This window comes from Epargyreus clarus, unplaced genomic scaffold (assembly GCF_041222505.1).
Source record: "Epargyreus clarus isolate Ecla_fem2 unplaced genomic scaffold, WU_Ecla_fem_2.2 ptg000026l, whole genome shotgun sequence".
Classification (NCBI taxonomy): domain Eukaryota; kingdom Metazoa; phylum Arthropoda; class Insecta; order Lepidoptera; family Hesperiidae; genus Epargyreus; species Epargyreus clarus.
In genome coordinates, this window is record NW_027332233.1 from 5,058,317 (window position 1) to 5,079,855 (window position 21,539).

Here is a 21,539-nt window from a genome sequence, read left to right on the forward strand (position 1 = left end):
GTTAATAGTAAGATTCCTAAGAAAACTGAAGTAAGTTTTTGCCATTCAGAAGATATTTCCGAGAACTTGGAAGCCATTTAAGAAACCAATTAATATTGTCTGTTAACCGACCAAAACTCGCAGGACGACACTACGATGTGAGTGTTCTGACTGTAGAATTAATGGTAATGTAAAGATTTATGACAGTTTAACACATCGCTGTACCAACTAGAATTAGTCCATTACTCACGTTACGAGCTCCATGTTTGCGAACTAATTTATTCTGGTCGGGGCTGACTCTGGAACTGAGAGTTCGGTACACTGATCACGTTAAATGTTCTGTGTGATTCAGTATGCAGCTGTTTTGCCTACATCGAACACACTACTATATAAGTGACGTACATGCATTGCTGTGTATTTGATAAATGCGAAAATAGTTATTCAATATACCGGCATATTTAAGTTTAAAATTTTCTTTTCTTTTGACATCTGTAATTTCCTGTATTATGTCTTAACTATAGTATTAAGTATCAATGCATTAGTGTGGTAGTGTTATTTTTAAAGATTACAACGAATGAGTAAAATAAAAATGATTAGTAGATACTGTCTTCCTTCCGTAACCAATAGAACAGGAGTTTTACCTGAAGCTTGTTAATATAAGATCGCTTTATGTGTAAGTGAGCCGTCATAAAAACAGATTGTCTTTAGATAGAAACCACGTGCAGTATAATGACCTAAATATGGATACAGTAAATTGATATTTTAAACTATTAGCGTACACTAATTGATCCTGGCCAAGAGCGTCTCAGTTATTATTACATACATCATATTCAGCTCATACAGCCCGTTACTATACCAACGATGTTGTCTAGCGTTTCAAATATTCATCACTAAATACAATTGTCGTCTCGACCACTAATGTCATTTGTCACGTGTGAATATATTATAATGTGTATTGAAATCATAAATAAATTAAATTTTGATTATTGTTGGGGTAAAGTTCTTATTCGTAAAGACGTTATTTTCTTTTTTTGCTTTATGTTTATTCTATTTTGATTTTATATTTACAGTGTTATATAGCTTAATATAAAATATTTTTGGCTACTGCACACAAATTATTTCAATTATTTCTCGTAAAGGAAGATCCATATCCATTATAAAATTGAAATAAAATAATTGTTAAATGATAATATTACTGTTATTAAACCACTAACTATAACTATAACTATCTAACAGACAATTAGTTTTTCACATGAATAAATACTTATATTTAATAAAAAATGTTATTTTAATCTCTGGACATTCATTAAAAATAACGGCGGATTATAAACTGGAAATATGCATCCTCATAAATATTCGTTCATGCAATTAAAATGCTCATTATTATATTCTACGAATTCGTGCTTCATTCCACGATGTGATGAAATATATCAAGTTTTCCTGAGAAATTATTATCATAATTGTTCATTATAATATTATAGTGTATTGCAAAAAGTGAATGATGGTACGCTCAGAGCTCACAATGAAAGCAAAAATGTTTCTATTATTGTAATTTTGACTTTACTACAAAATATTATTTATCAAAAAATATATTAATGCCCTGAAAAGTTGCCTTTTTGTTTTTATAATTATCATGAATTTTTAATGGGTTTAGATATTTATTTCTCATTAAGTATTAATGACATTCACTTACATGAGAAAGTTTACAAAAATGTACTATGCTATTACAATACATTAGAGAGCGTACAAACAAACAAAAGCGGTAGTAATAAAAACACACATATCGGGTACCCACAAAGTTTGCACAAGCGTAGATGGTAAACACGGATATACAGGTAAACTAGAAGTCCCTTTTGTCGATAGACGATATTATTTAATTACTCTATTTATCACCATAGACTTTTTCATACCATGTTTGGAAAGGTACTAATCAAATGACTTTCAACAGAGTAGGTATTTAAATCGAATTTAATGAAATAAGGAAATGTTACCTCAAATCTTTATTGTATTGTAGTTTGAGGTAAAATACATAAATATTTTGAGGTTACGCTGAGTTTCTTCAGTAGTATTGGTTTGATGCGACAAACGCACAGACAAACGTACTAAAATTCTAAAAATGTTATCATTTATCATTCTAGTCTCTCAATCTATTTTTAACAAATATATTTTTAAGCATATATGGCATACAAACACGCGACGCCCTCATTTTTTATATGTATAGGATTTATGCAGTATACTCGTGTGTCGTCAATCCATTGCTGCCCCACTGTTGGGAATAGGTTTCCTTTCAACGTGATAATTGATTTCGAATACGCAGATAATCTGAAATAATGAAATCCTGAAAAATCCTGCCTACTATCGTGCCTGTTTCATACTTCGGAACATCGATTAAGAGGCCCTGCTTCAACCACGCTATCACTATGCTAAGCAGTAATGGTCCAAATTTTATTAATTAGGAACCGGAACGTCCGCCAACCGCGACGGTGGAGATCAAATGAAGCTCTCGTGTCCTCAGTATGAATCAGCGTACAGTCCGTTTCAGCGACATGCATTGTCTTGGCTATGGACGCCGGTCTATTTTAATTGCACCCATTTAAAATCAACTGTACCACTCGCAATTAATAGCTATAATCATGTAGTCTTGGCCTATGTTTCGTAATGAGAGGTATGCGAGGTGTTTTACATTCTAACATTTTCGTTTGAAAGGTTTGGGCCAAGCGTATATATGTTTGCAAATGGTTATACATTTTTTTATGGTTTTAAGTTTTCAGATGTTTTCTTTTATCGTTTTAACTTACTTAACAATTCTTAGTTTGTAAAAATTAGGTCATCAATATATCATACTTTATCTTCGATCACTAATAAGAACTACTTTATATATTATTATTTATTTCTTTTATATCATACTTTTCCGAGGCGTTCCAGCGTAGGACTCAGGAGTAGCGGCGCATCTGTGGCCGACCTCAGGTAGGAATATCTAATCCTATCTGGCGTTAATTACAGATGTCCATGAGCGACACTAGACACTTACCATCAGGTGGACTGCATGCTGGTCTGCTACTCCTATATTATAAATAATAGTAATAACATTCAAATCCTATTTTGGACATTTTTCCATTCTGAGAAAATTTTCCCTTCAAATTATATAGTTGGTAAAAATTTAGACTTGAAATTCACTTCTCATTTTGAGTTGTTCCTTTTTTACTGTGTTTTTCTTAATGATGCCGTGAGAAGAAATACTTGGAAACATGAAAACTTTCAATGTTAGTAATAATGTTATATTTCGGAGTCGAAATAACAAGCGGGATTTTTGTGTAGGTTGGTTTTGACGTTTCGAATGTAAGAAAATCTTGACTTATATTGAAACTAAAAATAAGATTTATTTTACTTATGTAAGTATAACCTTACGAAGTTTTAATTGTTTTAACTTCGGGAGGAAAATAATAATTATGCTTGAAAATTTTTCGTTATGTTTTGATGTTATGATCTAAACTGTTTTTATTTTATCTTGAGATCTCGTATTCCATTATGTATAATTTATATGTAGGTAATCTTATATATGAAATTCTCGTGTCACAATGTTAGTTACCGTATTCCTCCGAAACGGCTTTACCGATTTTGACCAAATTTTATATGCATATTCAGTAGGTCTGAGAATCAGCTACTATTTATTTTTCACACCCCTAAGTGATAAGGGTTTAAGTGATAACCCTTAACATTTTTTTTATATTGCAAAACAACGTTTGTCGGGTCAGCTAGTAATTATATAGAATGTGGTTAATGAAATAATATTTATATTTAGGCACATAATAATGTAACGAGTTGTAACAGTTAAGCGCCTGCAGAAAATTCTAGGTTCGATCCCCGGCCAGATAAATATCTAAAAAATAATAATCAAATTTACATTTCTATTATGAGTATGTATTCATGACATCCATATGATAACACAGGTAATTCTATTATGGTCTTATTTGAATTTAGAGTCAGTACTTTTACCTATACCGATATATCATGCATTTAATATAATTCGCTGCGCAAAAAGTGATAGACTAATCTTATCATATGTAAACATTACTATATTTGTATATTAAATATTTTTGATTGTAACTAACAATAGTTCGAAACGGACTACATTGGCAGCCCTTGCTCTTCCGGTGGTTACAAGAACAATGCACTTGGCAGTGACATTGTCAGGGTTGGCAGCCATTGATAGTGACGCTGATCATCAATTACCCATGAAAAATAGTTTAGATAGTAATTATACAAATATATAAGAATGATTAAATAAAACATGTCTGGCATGTAACGTATGCTTATACGAATTTATATGTTGTTTGTTCGAAGGATGGGGCACTGGTGACTACAACATACGTCTAACGTACCATAGACATCAGTTGCAACACTTTATTTACTTATACTTGGTTGTAATTAAGTTTAGCATTACAAAGTTTGCTATGAATAAAGTCTGTATTTATTTATTGAAGTATATTTTCCCTACAAATACTTAGTATAATTATACCCTACAGGCATACAAGTTTTCTTGAAATATGCTAGCTATATTATTAAAAATCATTCATTTTGTTTTTAAGAAAGTTATACTCTATAGAAACCCGCCCTTATACAAACTTTACTGTACTATGAGGACATGATCTCTCAAGCCAAACTGCCATAATCTTTAAAAACTTCATCGACCTATTTCCGGTACATAAATTTTCCTTCATCGTAAATTATTAAGTATTAATACAATTGGTTAATGATGCGCAAAAATCTTAAAATAGATACAAATCTGCATTTTGGTTCTCGGATCTCCTTCACTGAAAAGCCGAACCATTACCAGGCTACCCCGTCTATCTAAAGTCAATTAATTATAATATCATTACTGGATGCGCTTATGCCCCATATCACAGAATATTCAAAAGCTTTATTTCACCGATAAAAACCTTAAGTATCAGAATAAGAAACTTCATGGCAATAAAGTTCGTTCGCGGCTCTTTTGTCAGTTATCGTCTATCTGGCCCCAACGCCCAATTGTGATGATAATAACCCAAACTTCCCTTAGAAGTTTTCTAAGCGTTCCCGACTGTGGCAATGTTTTAGGGGATTCAAAGTTTAGGCAACTCTGTCACCCGTAAATTTTCAACAAAGCTTAAGCTTACAGCAGATTCTTATCCTTTATTTTGTTTAACTGTTTTCTTATAAAGTTATTTTGTGTATCCACCAAGATACTTCTTAAATCTATTATATTTTAAGCTAGCAGTGTTTTTGTTACTTTGGCAAAGGGACTTCTCTCGCCGGGCTAAGTGATCATGTCCGAGGAGCGACCGGGTTTCGGCATTCTCAGTTCGGAACGTGTATATGTACAAGATGTTTAGAAAACTTGTATAGCGTGATTCAGAATACATGTGGTGCCATCTCTTGACGAGTAGCGGGAAGTTGCCACATTGCTATGCTTGAAAGATACAACAGTTCTTGTGTTTCGGTGGAACGTTGTGGATTCCAGCTGACTTACATAATATGAGGCGACTATCTTAGACCTCAAGTATGGCAACGCAAGTATGATCAGACCTCATGCAAAAATACATGTTGTGTATAAAGATGAAGAGGTCCATGAGCGGTAGTTATTATTTACCATCAGATGGACTATCACTTGATTCCTGCATCAATCTTATGGAAGGGTATATTTTCATCACAACTCTTTTTAAATTATTTTATGGTAATAAGAGTCTAGATACTATTTAACTGCGGGTGAGTAGCAATGTAGCGGGAAACTATATAAAAAGAAAGAAGGATATTATATTATTTAAAGAATAAGATATCATAGAATGGATTGTCAGAGAAAATAAATAAAGGAATTGTCATTGAATCTTTTATTTTATAAAATAGTCTTTCAGGAATAATGAGTCTACATTTAATAAAAAAAAAAAATTAAAAACTAAGACTATTTAAGAAAACAATTTGCTAAAGCCACTGTGTCGTGTGAGTAGGTAAAGTTTGCTATTACTTTGGAAGTTAATAGGAATAGTTTCATGTGACTTGGCACTTTGGCTTTATAGAAAATTATGGGCTATTAGTTACGGAGTTCCGAGGGTTTCCGGACTTTCCGGTAACTACACAGGTGAGCTGTATATTCCATTGTGAACGTAATATCGATAAATTACGTATATTACTTACGTATGAAAAGAGAGTAGGAGATAAAGATATATTTGTGAAAATCTGACTTATTTCATAAATTAATAAAATATGTAAATCAATAATGAATAAATAGTTAAAAATTATAAGTATAAAACTTATTAACACTACTATAAACATGTAAATATTCAGTAACTTAAGAAGTTTTTTCAAAATATTATGATTAATTTTACAAACGAAGCAAACGGACAGACGAGGCCATATTTTATTTTTATTTGTCCATAGACATTTCTTATTCCAAATGAACCAGAAGTTTACAAAGTAAAACACGCGCTCTCTGGCTCGCTGGTGTCCTGGAAACTTAATTGAAATTTCTGATATAATGAATAGTCTGTCTTAATATAAGCACTGCTGATACGTATAAGAGATAAATAGGTGTAAGTCGCTACTGCAGAAACAACTCTAACACTGGAAGTATGGAAGTAAAATTAACAGACTTTTTATAAATTATTGAAATACTTTCATACTTATCCGAAGCTGGAACGCCAGCTTAGTCCTCAAGGGTCGACCTCAGGTAGGAATATCTAATCCTATCTGGGGTTGATTACAGATGTCTATGGGCGACATTTGCCACTTACCATCAGTTGGACTGCCTGCTCGTCTGCTACTCCTATATTATAAAAAAAGTATTGAAATACCACAAGTCATAAGAATTCCATATTTAACATATGCTATTACACAACACCTGTAAAGGTAATTAGATAACGACTACATGATACATTAATATAAGTCGGCGTGCGTGTTGCGACGTTGCCAAGTCGCGCGACCGACGCTCCGTGGCAGGAAACACGACGCAAGCATTCGCAATCCTTCATTTAATATTAATTTGCGTAAACACTAAATGTCACCATATTTTGTGTCGTTAGTAAAATGTCACAGATGTTTGTTAGTCTTATAGTACACATTTCAGGAATGCTTTATAAATGTCTTTTACATATATATCATGCGTTCATTACTCATTAGTAATAGGACAGTTAAGTAAGCATAAATGATGTTAAGAAATTATTGGTTGGTGCATATTCATATTCATTTCAGAAATGTTACGTCCAAACCAAATATGGTTTTGGTCCACTTTGACAGACTTATTCAAAATTTAAAGACTAAAAATACCACCGGGGTTCACATCACAATATATAAATTGAATACTAAAAAAATATCAAACATTTCCTCATAGGAAGTGCAACACTTGTAAGGGTAATTAGTTAACGACTACATGATACATTAATATAAGTCGGCGTGCGTGTTGCGACGTTGCCAAGTCGCGCGACCGACGCTCCGTGGCAGGAAACACGACGCAAGCATTCGCAATCCTTCATTTAATATTAATTTGCGTAAACACTAAATGTCATCATATTTTGTGTCGTTAGTAAAATGTCACAGATGTTTGTTAGTCTTATAGTACACATTTCAGGAATGCTTTATAAATGTCTTTTACATATATATCATGCGTTCATTACTCATTAGTAATAGGACAGTTAAGTAAGCATAAATGATGTTAAGAAATTATTGATTGGTGCATATTCATATTCATTCAGAAATGTTAGAGCCAAGCCAAATATGGTTTTGGTCCACTTCGACAGACTTATTCAAAATTTAAAGACGATTATGGTAAATAATTTTCATTGAAAATATCAAGAACAATAATAATGTTAGCCGCTTCGTCTAAAAATACCACCGGGGTTCACATCACAATATATAAATTGAATACTAAAAAAATGTCAAACATTTCCTCATAGGAAGTGCAACACTTGTGAGGGTAATTAGTTAACGACTACATGATACATTAATATAAGTCGGCGTGCGTATTGCGATGTTGCCAAGTCGCGCGACCGACGCTCCGTGGCAGGAAACTCGACGCAAGCATTCGCAATCCTTCATTTAATGTTAATTTGCGTAAACACTAAATGTCATCATATTTTGTGTCGTTAGTAAAATGTCACAAATGCTTGTTAATATCTGAAATGTTTGTAGTACACATTTCAGAAATGCTTGCGATATGTGTATATGTAAACGATATTTATCGTTTACATATACACATATCGCATTTCATTATTCATTAATAGGATAGTTAACTAAACTTAAAATGATGTTTAAGAAATTATTGATTGATTATTTCATCTCAATTGATGTTTATTTCGGAGGTATAACGGTGAAGCCAAACTCATTAGTTAATATTAAGGTAAATAATTTATTGAAAACAGCAAGGTTAATAGTTGATTTAGAAGCTCTAAAATTAGCATCTATTTTCACATCACGAAATACATATTTAGTCTTAAAATCTGATGTAAAAGCAGAACACCTGTAAAGGTAATTAGATAACGACTAGGTGCGACATTAATTGAAGTCGATGCGCGACTGGATGGCCTGCCAAGTCGCGCGACTGACGCTCAATAGCAGGAAACACGGCGCAACTATGTAATTCGTATCCACATGCTTGCAAACCGTCACGAACGTGTGTAGAGCGTTTGACTTAGGTTTTGTTTGATAGTGCTTGTATCAAAGCTTTGGATGATTTAGAGTTTGCGCCAAACATGCGGACGCAGCAAAAGCAACATCATATATTATTAATATGCGTGAATACTAAATGTCATTATATTTTATTTGATAATACTTGTTCATAAAATACTACAATAAATTTGTGTAACATTTTAGAGATAGTTTGATATATCATTTGATAACTAGAATATGATAGACGCATACATAGAACGTTGTAATCATGTTTTTTTAAAGAGATAATAGCGAAGAATGTATAGATGTCCTGTCATACTTTTATAATGTTTTATAATTCTCTAATATTTCTCTAATATAAGACTCAAAATTTTTAAATTCAATAAAATTTTATAAAATTTCGCTTTAACAATACAACTAAGATCAGTTAGGTATCTATTTTGTTTTAAATTATTTAAGTTCGTGTTAGTTGGTTTCAGTAAAATAATCATAAAACGACGTGGTGCTGCGTTATGGTGCTAGAAATTACTGATTGCCTTTTTCCGTTAGGTACAAAATTTTATAGTCCATTATACTTGAAGTACCGCTGTATTACAATAAAGTTTTCAAAGTAAAATGATCGTAAACTACGTAGTAAACGATATGACGTCAGAAGTTACTAACTGCTATTTTTCTAGGTATTCCAACAAATCTTTTACTAAATTGAACTGAAACGCGATGAAATGAAAATTACAATGTCAAAATTTATTAACCGGTACTTTTCGCTCTTCACAAGTTTTATCAAGTGTTCTGGTTGAAATCGATACCCAAATATTTTCGTTATTCAGTTTATTCAGTAAAGTTTTCGCAGTAGGTTAACAAAGTTAGACCTTCTAGCCTATAATTGGGGCAAGGGTTAAAATATCAGCTACTGCCAGCTATTTTCCGTTCAGCGCAAAGTAAAACAATAGTAGGTATTGAAATAATGTTATCTCTCATCATTATTCAGGTATTCCAAAGCTCTCGCAGTGAACTGACGTAAAACTAGGTGGAATAGGAATTATAGCGTGTCAGAAGTTCCTAACTGCTGTTTTCCGCTTGGCGCAAAGTTGCAGTGCGTTCTGCTTGAAGCGTCGTTATCAGAGTTTGTAGAGCCCTCCACAGCTCCATACGTTATTTCGAGCATGCACAACCTGTATAAGGTTAAATATTCTAGTTGAAGCTGTCTGTTGCGAACAAATTTCATGAATAAACTTCCGTACGAACAGGTGGAAACAGGTGCAAGATTATTTATCACCTGACGTTTTCAAATAATCATTTGACTTTTGTTACAATGCGTCACTTAGGTATATACCTTATTTCTAAAGATTCTCTTTTTTATTTGTAAGTAAATAATTTTATTGAGTCAGTCGAGAGTCCTCAATTATCGTAATAAGCAATATTACATTTTGACAACATATTTGAAGTCCTGCACCTTTCTGTCAAGGTGTACTAAATACACTTAAACCAACCACATGTTTAGCCTTAATAAGGTCGCATAGATGAGGGTGCCATGTACACGTACAAAAAATGATACACAAAAACCCACAGCCATAGTAAAAATATATATTCATAATTCACATATTTGTCGGCATTTTAACTTTCCTTCTTCTCTTTCAATTGTAGGGCGAAGGCCTGTGTCCAGCACGAAGTAATAAGGTCATTAGTTTCCACATGTCAAGTATCGTAACCTTAGTTTCAAGTGCACTTCAGCTCCATACATCATAATTATCGCTTGCATGAACTAAACATGTTCAGTTGAAGCAGTCTACCTAGAAGCGAAGTTTTATGAATAAACTTTTCTATGAAACGAGTTCAATAAAAGTTTCTCTTTTGGGTTTTCAGTTTCATGATTAATACTGGAAATATTCCCGGGTTATATGCATGTCTCGAATGAGTGATGAAGTGCTTGTGCAAACAAATGTATCATCATTTATGTATGATATATTTTCTTGAATTTTAAGATTACAGAAAATAATTTAAACCATGATCATAGATAAGTATAGATATCTCACTGCCTTGTAATTAAAGGAAGCCATTAAATGGCTTAAACGGTTGACAATTATATCAGCCATTTAATGGCTGTCATGGTGTAATTTTCGCGGAACAATGCCCGACATACACAGTTAAGTTCCGCAAAAACACGAAATCGAAGTAAAGGTGCGGAGAAATATCGTTTCATTCGTAAGTGATCTAAAAACTACATTTTTTAATATATTTCAAACACGAAAATAGATGACAGTGACAATTTCAATTGTTAAATCTGGTTACATTTTCTTGTTAGGAGTGAGTAATCTTTACTAATCTATGACCATGATAATGAGGAGTCACTTTGCTAATGATTCCAGGGTATCTATATTTGAAACACAAGCTATGAAATATTAATTACGTGTACTAAACAATATATTATGTTTACTGACAGATGTTCCCGATATCTATATCAAACCATTAAATACGCTAAGAGGTAATATGCATATGATTTACTACTGAGTACGATGAATTATAATTCAAACATTTAAATATATATATAAAAAAAATAATACACTCAACATTTATCTGCATAGTTTTTATGAGATCTCATAACTTTGGGACTATCCCAAATAACATAGTTTTACACACATAAATAAATTACCATTTATAAAGTTAGTGTAACAATTTAAATTCATATCCATTTCAACTGGGATTGTTACACAAAAGCTTGAGCTACACGTGCGCTCATATAGCAGTTTATAAATATGCAAACGAATGTAGTTCATTCGTTGCCCAAAGGAGGAGCTCAAATATCAGAGGAACTCGAAACTTTTCTGGCACGTTTCGTTCGTTTTACTATTGTTTGCCATTCGAAAGTATTTTTAGTGAATGAATTAGATATATTTAGATACAATTAATTCACTCTTATTGGATTAACGTTTATATGGCGTCGTTTAAACCATTCGTTTTATTCTTGTTCGCTATTTTAAAGTGTTGTAGTGTTCATTCAATTAACCCAATCTTATTGAAATCACCTTATTTTATATCGTTTAAGCTGTAAGTAGCTCTTAATCTTTAAGTTGGAGTTAAAAGGAGTTTATTTAAAGGATGGAGGAAGGAGTAATTTAAGAGCAATAAATACAGAATGACTTTTAAAAAGACATACATTTTGCAACGATACTTGACCTGCAATAAATACGATTTTCATTTTATCTTCATTATCTTTTGTATTATTTCATAAAGAAATATTTAAATTAAAATAGTTACTTTTATGTTATAACATTAAATTGAAAAGTAAAATAAATAAAATTAATTAGTAATCTATTAAGGCCATGTTAACGGAAGGGAATGTTCTTAAATAGGCCAATCGTATAAAATAGCTGAAGTATTTACATTGAAATTAAGCGGTGACAGCATTTTGGCGCTGAAACGACGGCCAGAGTATTATGCATTTTTCATTAAGGGCACCGTCTAGTAGTAGCTCAATTAGTTGACATACTTGAACAGACTGAAATTCCCTTTTTATGTTGTTTGGGCGTTCCTTGTGTTTATGCGCCAGCATGGCTTTAAGATATAAGTAACTTAAATATCGTGAATTTTTGAAGGTGGTAGAACCCTTTGTGGTTCGAGTCTGGCGGCACCACTGTTACACCTATTTCTACCTAATAACAGCAGTGTTAGGCGCTGCTGTGTTCCGGTTTGAAGGGTGTGGTAAGGGAGACATACTTTTCCGAGGCATACCACCTTAGTCCTCAGGGGTAGCAGCGCATCTGTGGCTGACTTCAGGTAAGAATATCTAATCCTATCTGGGGTTCATTACAGATGTCCATGGGCGGCAGAAGCCACTTACCATCAGGTGGACTGCATGCTCGTTTGCTACTCCTATATTATGAAAAAAAGAAACGTAAAGTATCACAAATTGTAGTTCAGAAAACCCTTGTAATAGCTATTTCGTTTACTATTATATATAATTACTATATTATATCAGAACCACTCGGAAATATCAAAATGGCAAATAGCATTTTGCTGCCGGCGCTGATAATGAATTAAAGATAATACGCAAATTGCAATGCATGTTTTTGGCAGCATTGTTGTACATATCGCGGTCCTTGATCGAAATTAGCTATTATTCCCAGTGATAGTTTATATTAAACGTCGACGTGCGTGGGAGATGTTCATTAACAGGAATGTATTTCAAATAACAATACAATTGAAAATATCTCTATTTACTCTTTGAATATCTATATTTACTCTTTGAAAATTATCTTTCGTAGTTTCCAGATGTCCTACCACCATTTCTATATCTACTAAATACCAACAGTGTTATGGTTGGGGTGTGGTAAGGAATAGACGAGACGTATGGTGATAATTAAATGAAGTTTTTCAAATTGGTCTTCAAATTTGACTCCTGGGGGTTACTGCCATCTCTTAAAACAATATTATTTTAATCATACTTTTACTTTTTTTGTAGGAAGTTTAACTTTTTAAGTAAAATATGATAAATTTTAGTTGGTTTTATACAACGGATAAGCGAAAAATTATTAAGGGGTTAAGTTTGTTAGTTCGACTGTGTATGACGGAATATTTTACTGTTTTTAGGAGGAAATAAAACTTTCCTGAACTATGGCCGTTTTTAAAAGATGGTGGTAGGCTCCCTGATCTGTAGTTGATTAGGTCCTGACTACTGCGGTCTGTGGCGTGTCGTCAGTGATCCGTCAGCGTCCGTTGCTAGCGATCGCTTGGGACCGTCGCCGACACCACGAACTGTAGCTCCTTGACTGCCTGATGCATACTCATTATAAAAGAATATTAAAACTAAATTGTTAATTATTAAATGCTCCCTGCCTATGGTTATTTCTTTTAAAAAATCAACATTACTTAAATGTACTCTTTCGTCACCCGAATCAAACACAGCCATTTATCCGTGAAACGTTGTACCCGGACAGTCGTGACGCAATTACAGTCGGTGACTGAAAAAAACGTTCCTTTCAGTCACAAGCAATTGAGTTTTTGCTGCATTTGGCCCGAGCTCGGCGCCACGCGCTGCGAATATGTCACTGTCGGCCGCACAGCCCTCGGCAGCCCTCATTAGGACCTTCATTAATTCACTTCGTAAATAACTACTATTTATGTATTACAATAAATTATTTAAAGTTGTAAACATGTATAAAATTACGGAATGTGTCGACTATCGATCTAATAGTTTAATAGGGGCCTCAATTGTTGTTATCTTATATATAAAATTCTCGTGTCACAATGTTAGTTACCGTACTCCTCCGAAACGGCTTTACCGACTTTCACCAAATTTTATATGCATATTCAGTAGGTCTGAGAATAGGCTACTATCTATTTTTCATACCCCTAAGTGATAAGGGTTGTTCACCCTTAACATTTTTTTATTTATATGGCAACACAACGTTTGCCGGGTCAGCTAGTACTTTATAAAAATGTAATTAAGTTAAAATAAATGCATTATGGATAACTGACTCTATAATCAACCGCCTAAAGTTTAATTGGTGGTCTTCCACATCATTCCAAATAAATTTTATAGGTAATGTATAACGGTGGTTGGATTGTGGCGTACTCAGTAGCATCTGTTTATTATAACAGTTTTTGTGTTTGAGGTATTTTGTTTTGGCTATACATATTCACAATTAAACAGTACATCTAAATATACATAACTCAAAGGTGACTGACTGACATAGTGATCTATCAACGCACAGCCCATACCACTGGACGGATCGGGCTGAAATTTGGCATGCAGGTAGATGTTATGACGTAGGCATCCGCTAAGAAAGGATTTTGATCAATTCTACCCCCAAGGGGATAAAATAGGGGATAAAAATATTACTTCGTAACGCGAGCGAAGCCCAAAAAGGTAGTTGAACATAGACTTCTAATTGAAAGAAGAGTTTGAGGAAGTCGAATTAGAGAAAGCAGTAAATAAATAAGTTCGCAAGAGAGTGCTGCTATCCAACTCTTGGATTTAATCTTAAAGTCTTCCCCTGTGTCACAGAATACTATTATTGGTAGCTAACACACAGATTCTAGTTGTACATGTTCTCTAAATCAGAATGCAAATGTATTTGAATAAAGTATTGTCTCACTCGAGATGCTCCTATCCTATTTTAAGTTACAGGTGTTCATGAGCGGATATGATTAATTAACAGGGAGTACAAATATATGCCATTTAAGAAACTTGACATTTAAGACTAAGAGTATTTTAAGAATTTCATAAAATTACTAGTTACCTAAACTAACACGCTTGAACTACGCTAATATCGTAAACTACGAAAATACGCTAAAATCGTAATAAACCTCTTCATTGTATTTCCTATGATGAGAGTAGAATCGTCGTAAATCATGTTTGCTTTGTCGCTTGTGGAATAGAATTGAGACGCCAGTATATTTAGACGACGTTATTTATATTTACCTGTATTAATTATCGGCAAAAATCGTGGCAACGGTCCAATGTTGCGGTGTTAAGTAATTTATGGGCGATAAATTAATTGAAACGTATAAAGTGTAAAGTATTTGGCTGGCCCGAACTTGCATTGTAGTACCGGGAATAGTGGCCTTAACGGTACGAGTTAAAAGCGTTCGTGTAGCCAAGACAAGAGGATTAATTTGTAGGGATAGAAATCTGAGCAGACGTTGAGTCAACCTGGGTGAACTCGGCGCGCGGTTGCGTCTAGTCGCGCAAACCATCCAGATTAGAGGACTTGTCTTCCTTGTCCTGTGGTTCCTCATAGCGTACACATTCTCGCAAATACTCGATTATTATTAAATAAATTTAAAAATGGTGAGATTTTTCAAATTTTCATAGTGCTGTTTTTAGTGTTCGTGGAAAGTGTTAAATTTTGTGTTATGTTTGAATTAAGCGAGAGAAATGAAGTTAAAACCGGAATGTTTAATAAAATATTCATTTTGTGTGTAATGTTCGCGGCTCCGTTGAAAGGGCTTTAGTTTTCAGTGCTACAAAGATTTTTCGATTTAGTTACAAACCGTACTTTATGTTGAAATTAAATGCTAGAATTTTCCTGGAAAATTCTTCAAATATAAATTGCTTACTAACCGACCGCTCTTTAATTTTCAGGAAGAACTTGACAAGGAACAAATTAACAGTAAGTATTTAAAATTAATAATACATACACAATATTTAGATTAATCTTTTAAACCAGACATAAGTACTCCTGCAACTAACTCGTAGAATTTTCTTTTGTTTATCGATAAAATATGATAATATTCCTCGAGTGTCCGTGGGTGTACAAAACGTCTTAGTTATCTGATGTAGGTACTAAAGAAAAACCCCTATTAGTTCTAATAATATATTAGGTACATATACCAACCTTACATAACATATTTTTGTGAGTGATTTGAAGTTAACTATTTATTTTATTACAACAACGGAGGTTTAATTCGAATCTCATAAAGTTCAATTGACCAATAAGTAGTCGGTTTTCTTAAATCTAAGTGTGACTGTTATTTAATGTTATTTTTTGTTTACCCAGTTCTGAGGAAGGCCTTCGAAGCCTTTGACCACGAGAAGAAAGGATGCATAGGCACCGTGATGGTGGGCACAATCCTGGGCATGCTGGGCCACCAGGTCACTGACGAGACACTCAAAGAAATTATCGATGAAGTGGACGTCGATGGTACGTTAGTTTTTATTTCTTGAGCATATCTATCACACGTTAAACAAATCATACTTTTCATATAATATTTTGACAGGCACGGGCCGTGCCTACACCAGTTTACTGAAGGTCACTTTCGCCATGTCTGTCATGTACGAGATCGGTAGATAAATACACCATAATATGGTTTAAATACTTTACAATGCGAGCTATAAAATAGGAGATATTTTAATTTATAAAGATGTACATATAATAAAAATCAATATTATCCAGTAAATAAATTAAAAACAAGTACAAACATATTTATCCGTGAAAAGGAAATTGTGGAATCCCTTTAGGGCCATGAACTAAATGAGTGAAATCTGAAAATGTTTGGTAAATTTAATTTTGAAGTCATTATGACGAATATAATTATGTAAGTCCTAAAATCTCTGCACCCAGATACGTTTTACAATATAAAAATGTATGTCTTACGCATAATATCTGGAATGCACAAGCGCTGGTATACTTAATCATATGTTTACAATTTAATTTAAACGATAGTAAATGTTTATAGAAAAATCTCACGAAGCCAAGGTGAGTAGGTAGGTAAAATAGGTGAGTTATGTTGCCAAATAGTATGATTAATTACGTTAATGTTAAACACTACACGGAAATTGAAACTTCCTTCGATTACGAACAAACCGACCTTTAAATTGTATTTATTAGTATTGAATCTATTACATTATTTCCCCATTTATTAAAAAGGTCAATCGATTTGAATGCGGTACTAATGAAAGTTAATTTAATATTAATCCAAAAATATTTTTGAGTTTATTCGAATAATATATTCAAGCAACTCACCGAATTGCAAATTAATTCTTGTATCAATATAATTTAAATTAATAGTAAAGATTAATTGGATTCTGACAAAGTAAAAGGAAAAGGCTCATTAAAGTATTATTTTTTATATTTATATACTCGTAGAAGTAATTAATTAACAAGTAATGAAAAATATAGTGTTAGAGTCATTCTTATACTGGAATGGTATGCAATAACAAAATATCCTATGAAACATGACAAGCGTGACAGAAAATCGGTTATTTTGAAAAAAATATATACGACAGGAAAATCAGAGTTCCCAGTTTTTGAAAGACAACTCCATATGTTTACGACTACTTTATACTGTCTTAAAAGTGTGTGAAATCTGTAGACCCTCTCCCTTAAAATCAGATGAATCGTGTGCCCAGCGATAATATGGCACAGTAATAGGTTGACAATATATACAACTTTCTATTCCAAGGTTCCGGTGAGCTTGAGTTTGAGGAGTTCGTAACGCTGGCGTCCAGGTTCATGGTTGAGGAGGACGCTGAGGCGATGCAGCAGGAACTGAAAGAAGCATTCCGTTTATACGATAAAGAAGGTAACTAAACAATGAACATAACGAGTAGTATAGTCTAGGTGATTTAAAAAATTCTTAATTATTGTTTGCTTAATTTTTTTTCTGTTTAATATTGGCTAAGAAACAAGTATTTTTGAAGGTGGTAGAACCCTTTGAACCTCCGGCGGCACTACCATCACACCTATATCTACCTAATAACAGCAGTGTTACGTGCTGCTGCGTTCCGGTTTGAAGGGTGTGGTAAGGGAGACAGACTTTTACGAGGCGTTCCAGCTTAGTCCTCAGGGGTAGCGGCGCATCTGTGACCGACCTCAGATTGAAATATCTAAACCTATCTAGGGTTGATTACAGATGTCCATGGGCGGCAGTAGCCACTTACCATTAGGTGGACTGCATGCTCGTCTGCTATTCCTATATTATAAAAAAAAAATCTTTCGATACTGCGAATGCCGTAAATGGCAATTTAGGCCCGCTTAATATGTACTAATGTACATCAATCTATTAATTTTCGTCTATCATATATCGAAATTTGACAATTTATAGTAGCTGCAATTTGTCAAATAAAAGGCATAAGACCTTAAATTGCCTGCAGTTGGCAAAATATTGGATGGATAGATTATTAACAACCCACGTTCTGTTTTTCTGCGACTACTGATGCACAATCCGAAAATATCTCCTTTTCCATAGAAATCTTATTTCTAACAGATGGTTTCCAAAAGCCACGAATTCTCTTTCATATTTTCGTCGCAGGTTCCTTAGTTTAACCTCAACGATGCAAAAACAAAGTTTATACAGTATTCCTTTCATAATTTTACTAAACATAAAAAACGCACACATAAAGCTTAACTCAATATTAAGCTTTACGAGGATTTGAAGGCACTTCGTTAGTTTAAAATCTCTGACAGTCATTAAAAACTTTTCAGGGCTCAAAAGTTGGATGCTAAGCTAGGATGTCAAAATGTTATTTTAACTTATAAAAAATTAAAACTTTAATATTTTAAAGTGCGTATAGATTAGTTTGTGAAAAAGGGAAGATTGTTAGGAACATTTATTTTTAATTCGTGGCAATAAATGCAAGAAGAGATCTTTTCAGCCTTTAAAAATTGAGCCCTCCATTAGTGAGGTATTTGTCTCAACGCCAGGTACTAATTAAAAAGAGATTAAAGATTTTACGACTAAGATAAAGTTTGTAAGGGCTATTATAAAAACAGCGTTTATCGGGAAATTGCTTCGAAGAGAACGTGTAGGGACGGCTCTTACAAATATCAGGGTACTTTAAAACGATTACCTAATCGGGATGTTAAAGTGTTTTTTTGGACAGAAAATATAAAATCGATTTTGATAATAAGACAATATTTATGTAAACATTTTTTTTCAGGTAATGGTTACATCACGACACAGGTATTGAGAGAAATCTTAAGAGAATTGGATGACAAGATCAGCGCAGAAGAATTGGACATGATGATTGAAGAAATTGACTCCGATGGTTCCGGCACCGTGGACTTTGATGGTATGATCTGTTTAATATACGAAATATCGCAATCAAGAACACATATTAGTAATTAAAAAGTTCTGGGCTGAAACGTGGACCAAAATAACTCACCCATGTATACAAAAAAACAATAACAACATAAAAACATAGTAAAAGTTTGTTTGGTAAGGGAGACGTTCCAGTTTAGTCCTCAGGAGTACGGTGCATCTGTGACCCACCTCAGGTAGGAATATCTAAGTTTATCTGGGATTAATTACACATGTCCGTGAGCAGCAGTAGCCACTTACCATCATTTGGACTACATGCTCGTCTGCTACTCCAATATTATAGAAAAAAACAAAAGGATTTTTGTAATCAAAACTTTATTTATTATGTAGCAAAATGTAATGTAATTTAGTTAAAAATAATATTTATGAAAGATGACATATTGTTTCCACTTGGTAAAAGTAAATCTGTCTCAACTCTCAACTGTAACCAATTGAATCAAGTGTCACAAACAATGGTACGGATTTTTAAATTCGCAATACTTCGTATTTCATTTCATACGAGCAGTTATTCGACTTTAACGAGTACATTAAACCCTGAATCTCTTTTATGTTACTGAAAGGAAAATGTATTATTAATTTCAGGACTGAAATTTTCTTTTGCTTTGTTTACAGAGTTCATGGAAGTGATGACGGGAGGCGATGACTAAGTGACTATCAACAACTCAGATCAAATTTCTAGTATGATGGAAGTACAGACAATATTGATGGCATCCGTAAATTTTGTATTCGGTTTTGAGGGATGGATTTTGTCACTAATTGTTAATCTTTGGTTACAAGTTACGTGACATCATTAACGGAAAGGATAGCTGATACAAAAGTTGTGTAGTGGCAACCAAATATGATCTAAAAATCAATAAAGAGGTTAGAATAAAATTGCAAGGTGTGATAAGAGGAGTGATTACAACTATACCACATTATGTTTGCAAGTTACGGATAAGCATTTCTAACTTTTATCATACTTTAGAAATTTGTACTATCGCTTACCTCGTATTTAAGTTATTTTTAAATAAATTATTTTTACGTACGGACTATTGAATGAAGATCCTTATTTTTCCAAGATGTGCCTGAATTTCTCAATAAATCCTGTGCATAATTTAGTTTTTTATTGCTCCTATTAATAGATTTCTGATCATACAATCATTACCTTTCATTACTATCCCACTAACTGGCCACTGGTGCACATATACTCAGAATAGTCCCGCTTATGGATATCGAGTGTGAATTGTTAGAATATAGATGTGAAATCCGGATCTGTTGTGTGAGACGCCCAAATTCGTATTGTTAGATTACCAGTCCTCTTGGTTATATTACTTGGTTATATACTCGTAGTATTCTCAAATCATTATAAATAAAGAAAATTGACATAACAAAAAATTAAGTTTTGGGTGAAGAAAACTATCGTGAAAAGATGAAAGCAGGAAATTATTCTTCATTACCTAAAGGTAAATAATGATAATAGCATCATATTATATCAAACTAGCTGACCCGGCAAACGTTGTGTTGTCATTTAAATAAAAAAATGATAAGGGTGAACAACCCTTACCACTTAGGGGTATGAAAAAGATAGTGGCCAATTCTCAGACCTACTGAATATGCACATACTCGTAAAATTTGGTGAAAATCGGTAAAGCCTTTTCGGAGGAGTACGGCAACTAACAATTTTGACACGAGACTTTTATATATAAGATTTTAATTTTAAAAAGTTTTAAGTACATAAAAACCAAAAATACTCTTATTTCGTTTAACGAAGTCTTAAGTCATAATGTAATCCTTAACATAACGTTCCATAGTTACCTTAATCTTTATCTTTGACCTTTGATCTGATCAAATGATTTCACTGATCAACGTGCACCAATTTATAACATCCTTTGTTTCCAATTGAATTAAACCGGATATTCTCGTCTGCAGTAGCAAATATTTGTTCCATATCTAATCTGGCAAATACACACACACTTGTTTAGCTGGCGCTTGTTGTGTCTGTAAACAATACCTGTGGCCGGTGGCTATTTACAATGAAATACGTTCACATTTACATCTAATTATATAATGTTTGTTAGGTATCTATCCCCTATTATTCGATAGTCACACTAATATTCCTATGTTTTTGAGAGATATTCGAAGAAAGATTTCATTACAAATATTAAATTTGTAAAGGAAATTCTGCTAGCACCTAGGATACTTTAACAGAGACATTTTTTTGTAATATAAGAGTAGCAGACGAGCATGCAGTCCGCCTGATGGTAAGTGGATATTGCTATCCATGAACGTACAAGTATGTAATCAACCCGAAATTAGATTAGATTCGTACCTGACGTCGGCCACAGATTCATTGTTACACCAGAAGACTAAGTTGAAATGCTTTGGAAAAATATGTCTCCCTT

General features: G+C 33.4%; 1 protein-coding gene across 1 annotated transcript; it reads left to right on the forward strand.

Annotated features, from left to right (window-relative positions):
- Nucleotides 1–15,151: 15,151 nt before the first annotated feature.
- Nucleotides 15,152–20,251, forward strand: TpnC41C (Troponin C at 41C). The gene is made up of 6 exons (XM_073088120.1): nt 15,152–15,406; nt 15,701–15,728; nt 16,116–16,259; nt 17,521–17,640; nt 18,998–19,129; nt 19,771–20,251. Exons 1-6 carry the CDS (start codon nt 15,404–15,406, stop codon nt 19,803–19,805), a joined length of 462 nt encoding a protein of 153 aa, XP_072944221.1. The 5' UTR covers nt 15,152–15,403; the 3' UTR covers nt 19,806–20,251.
- Nucleotides 20,252–21,539: the final 1,288 nt, after the last annotated feature.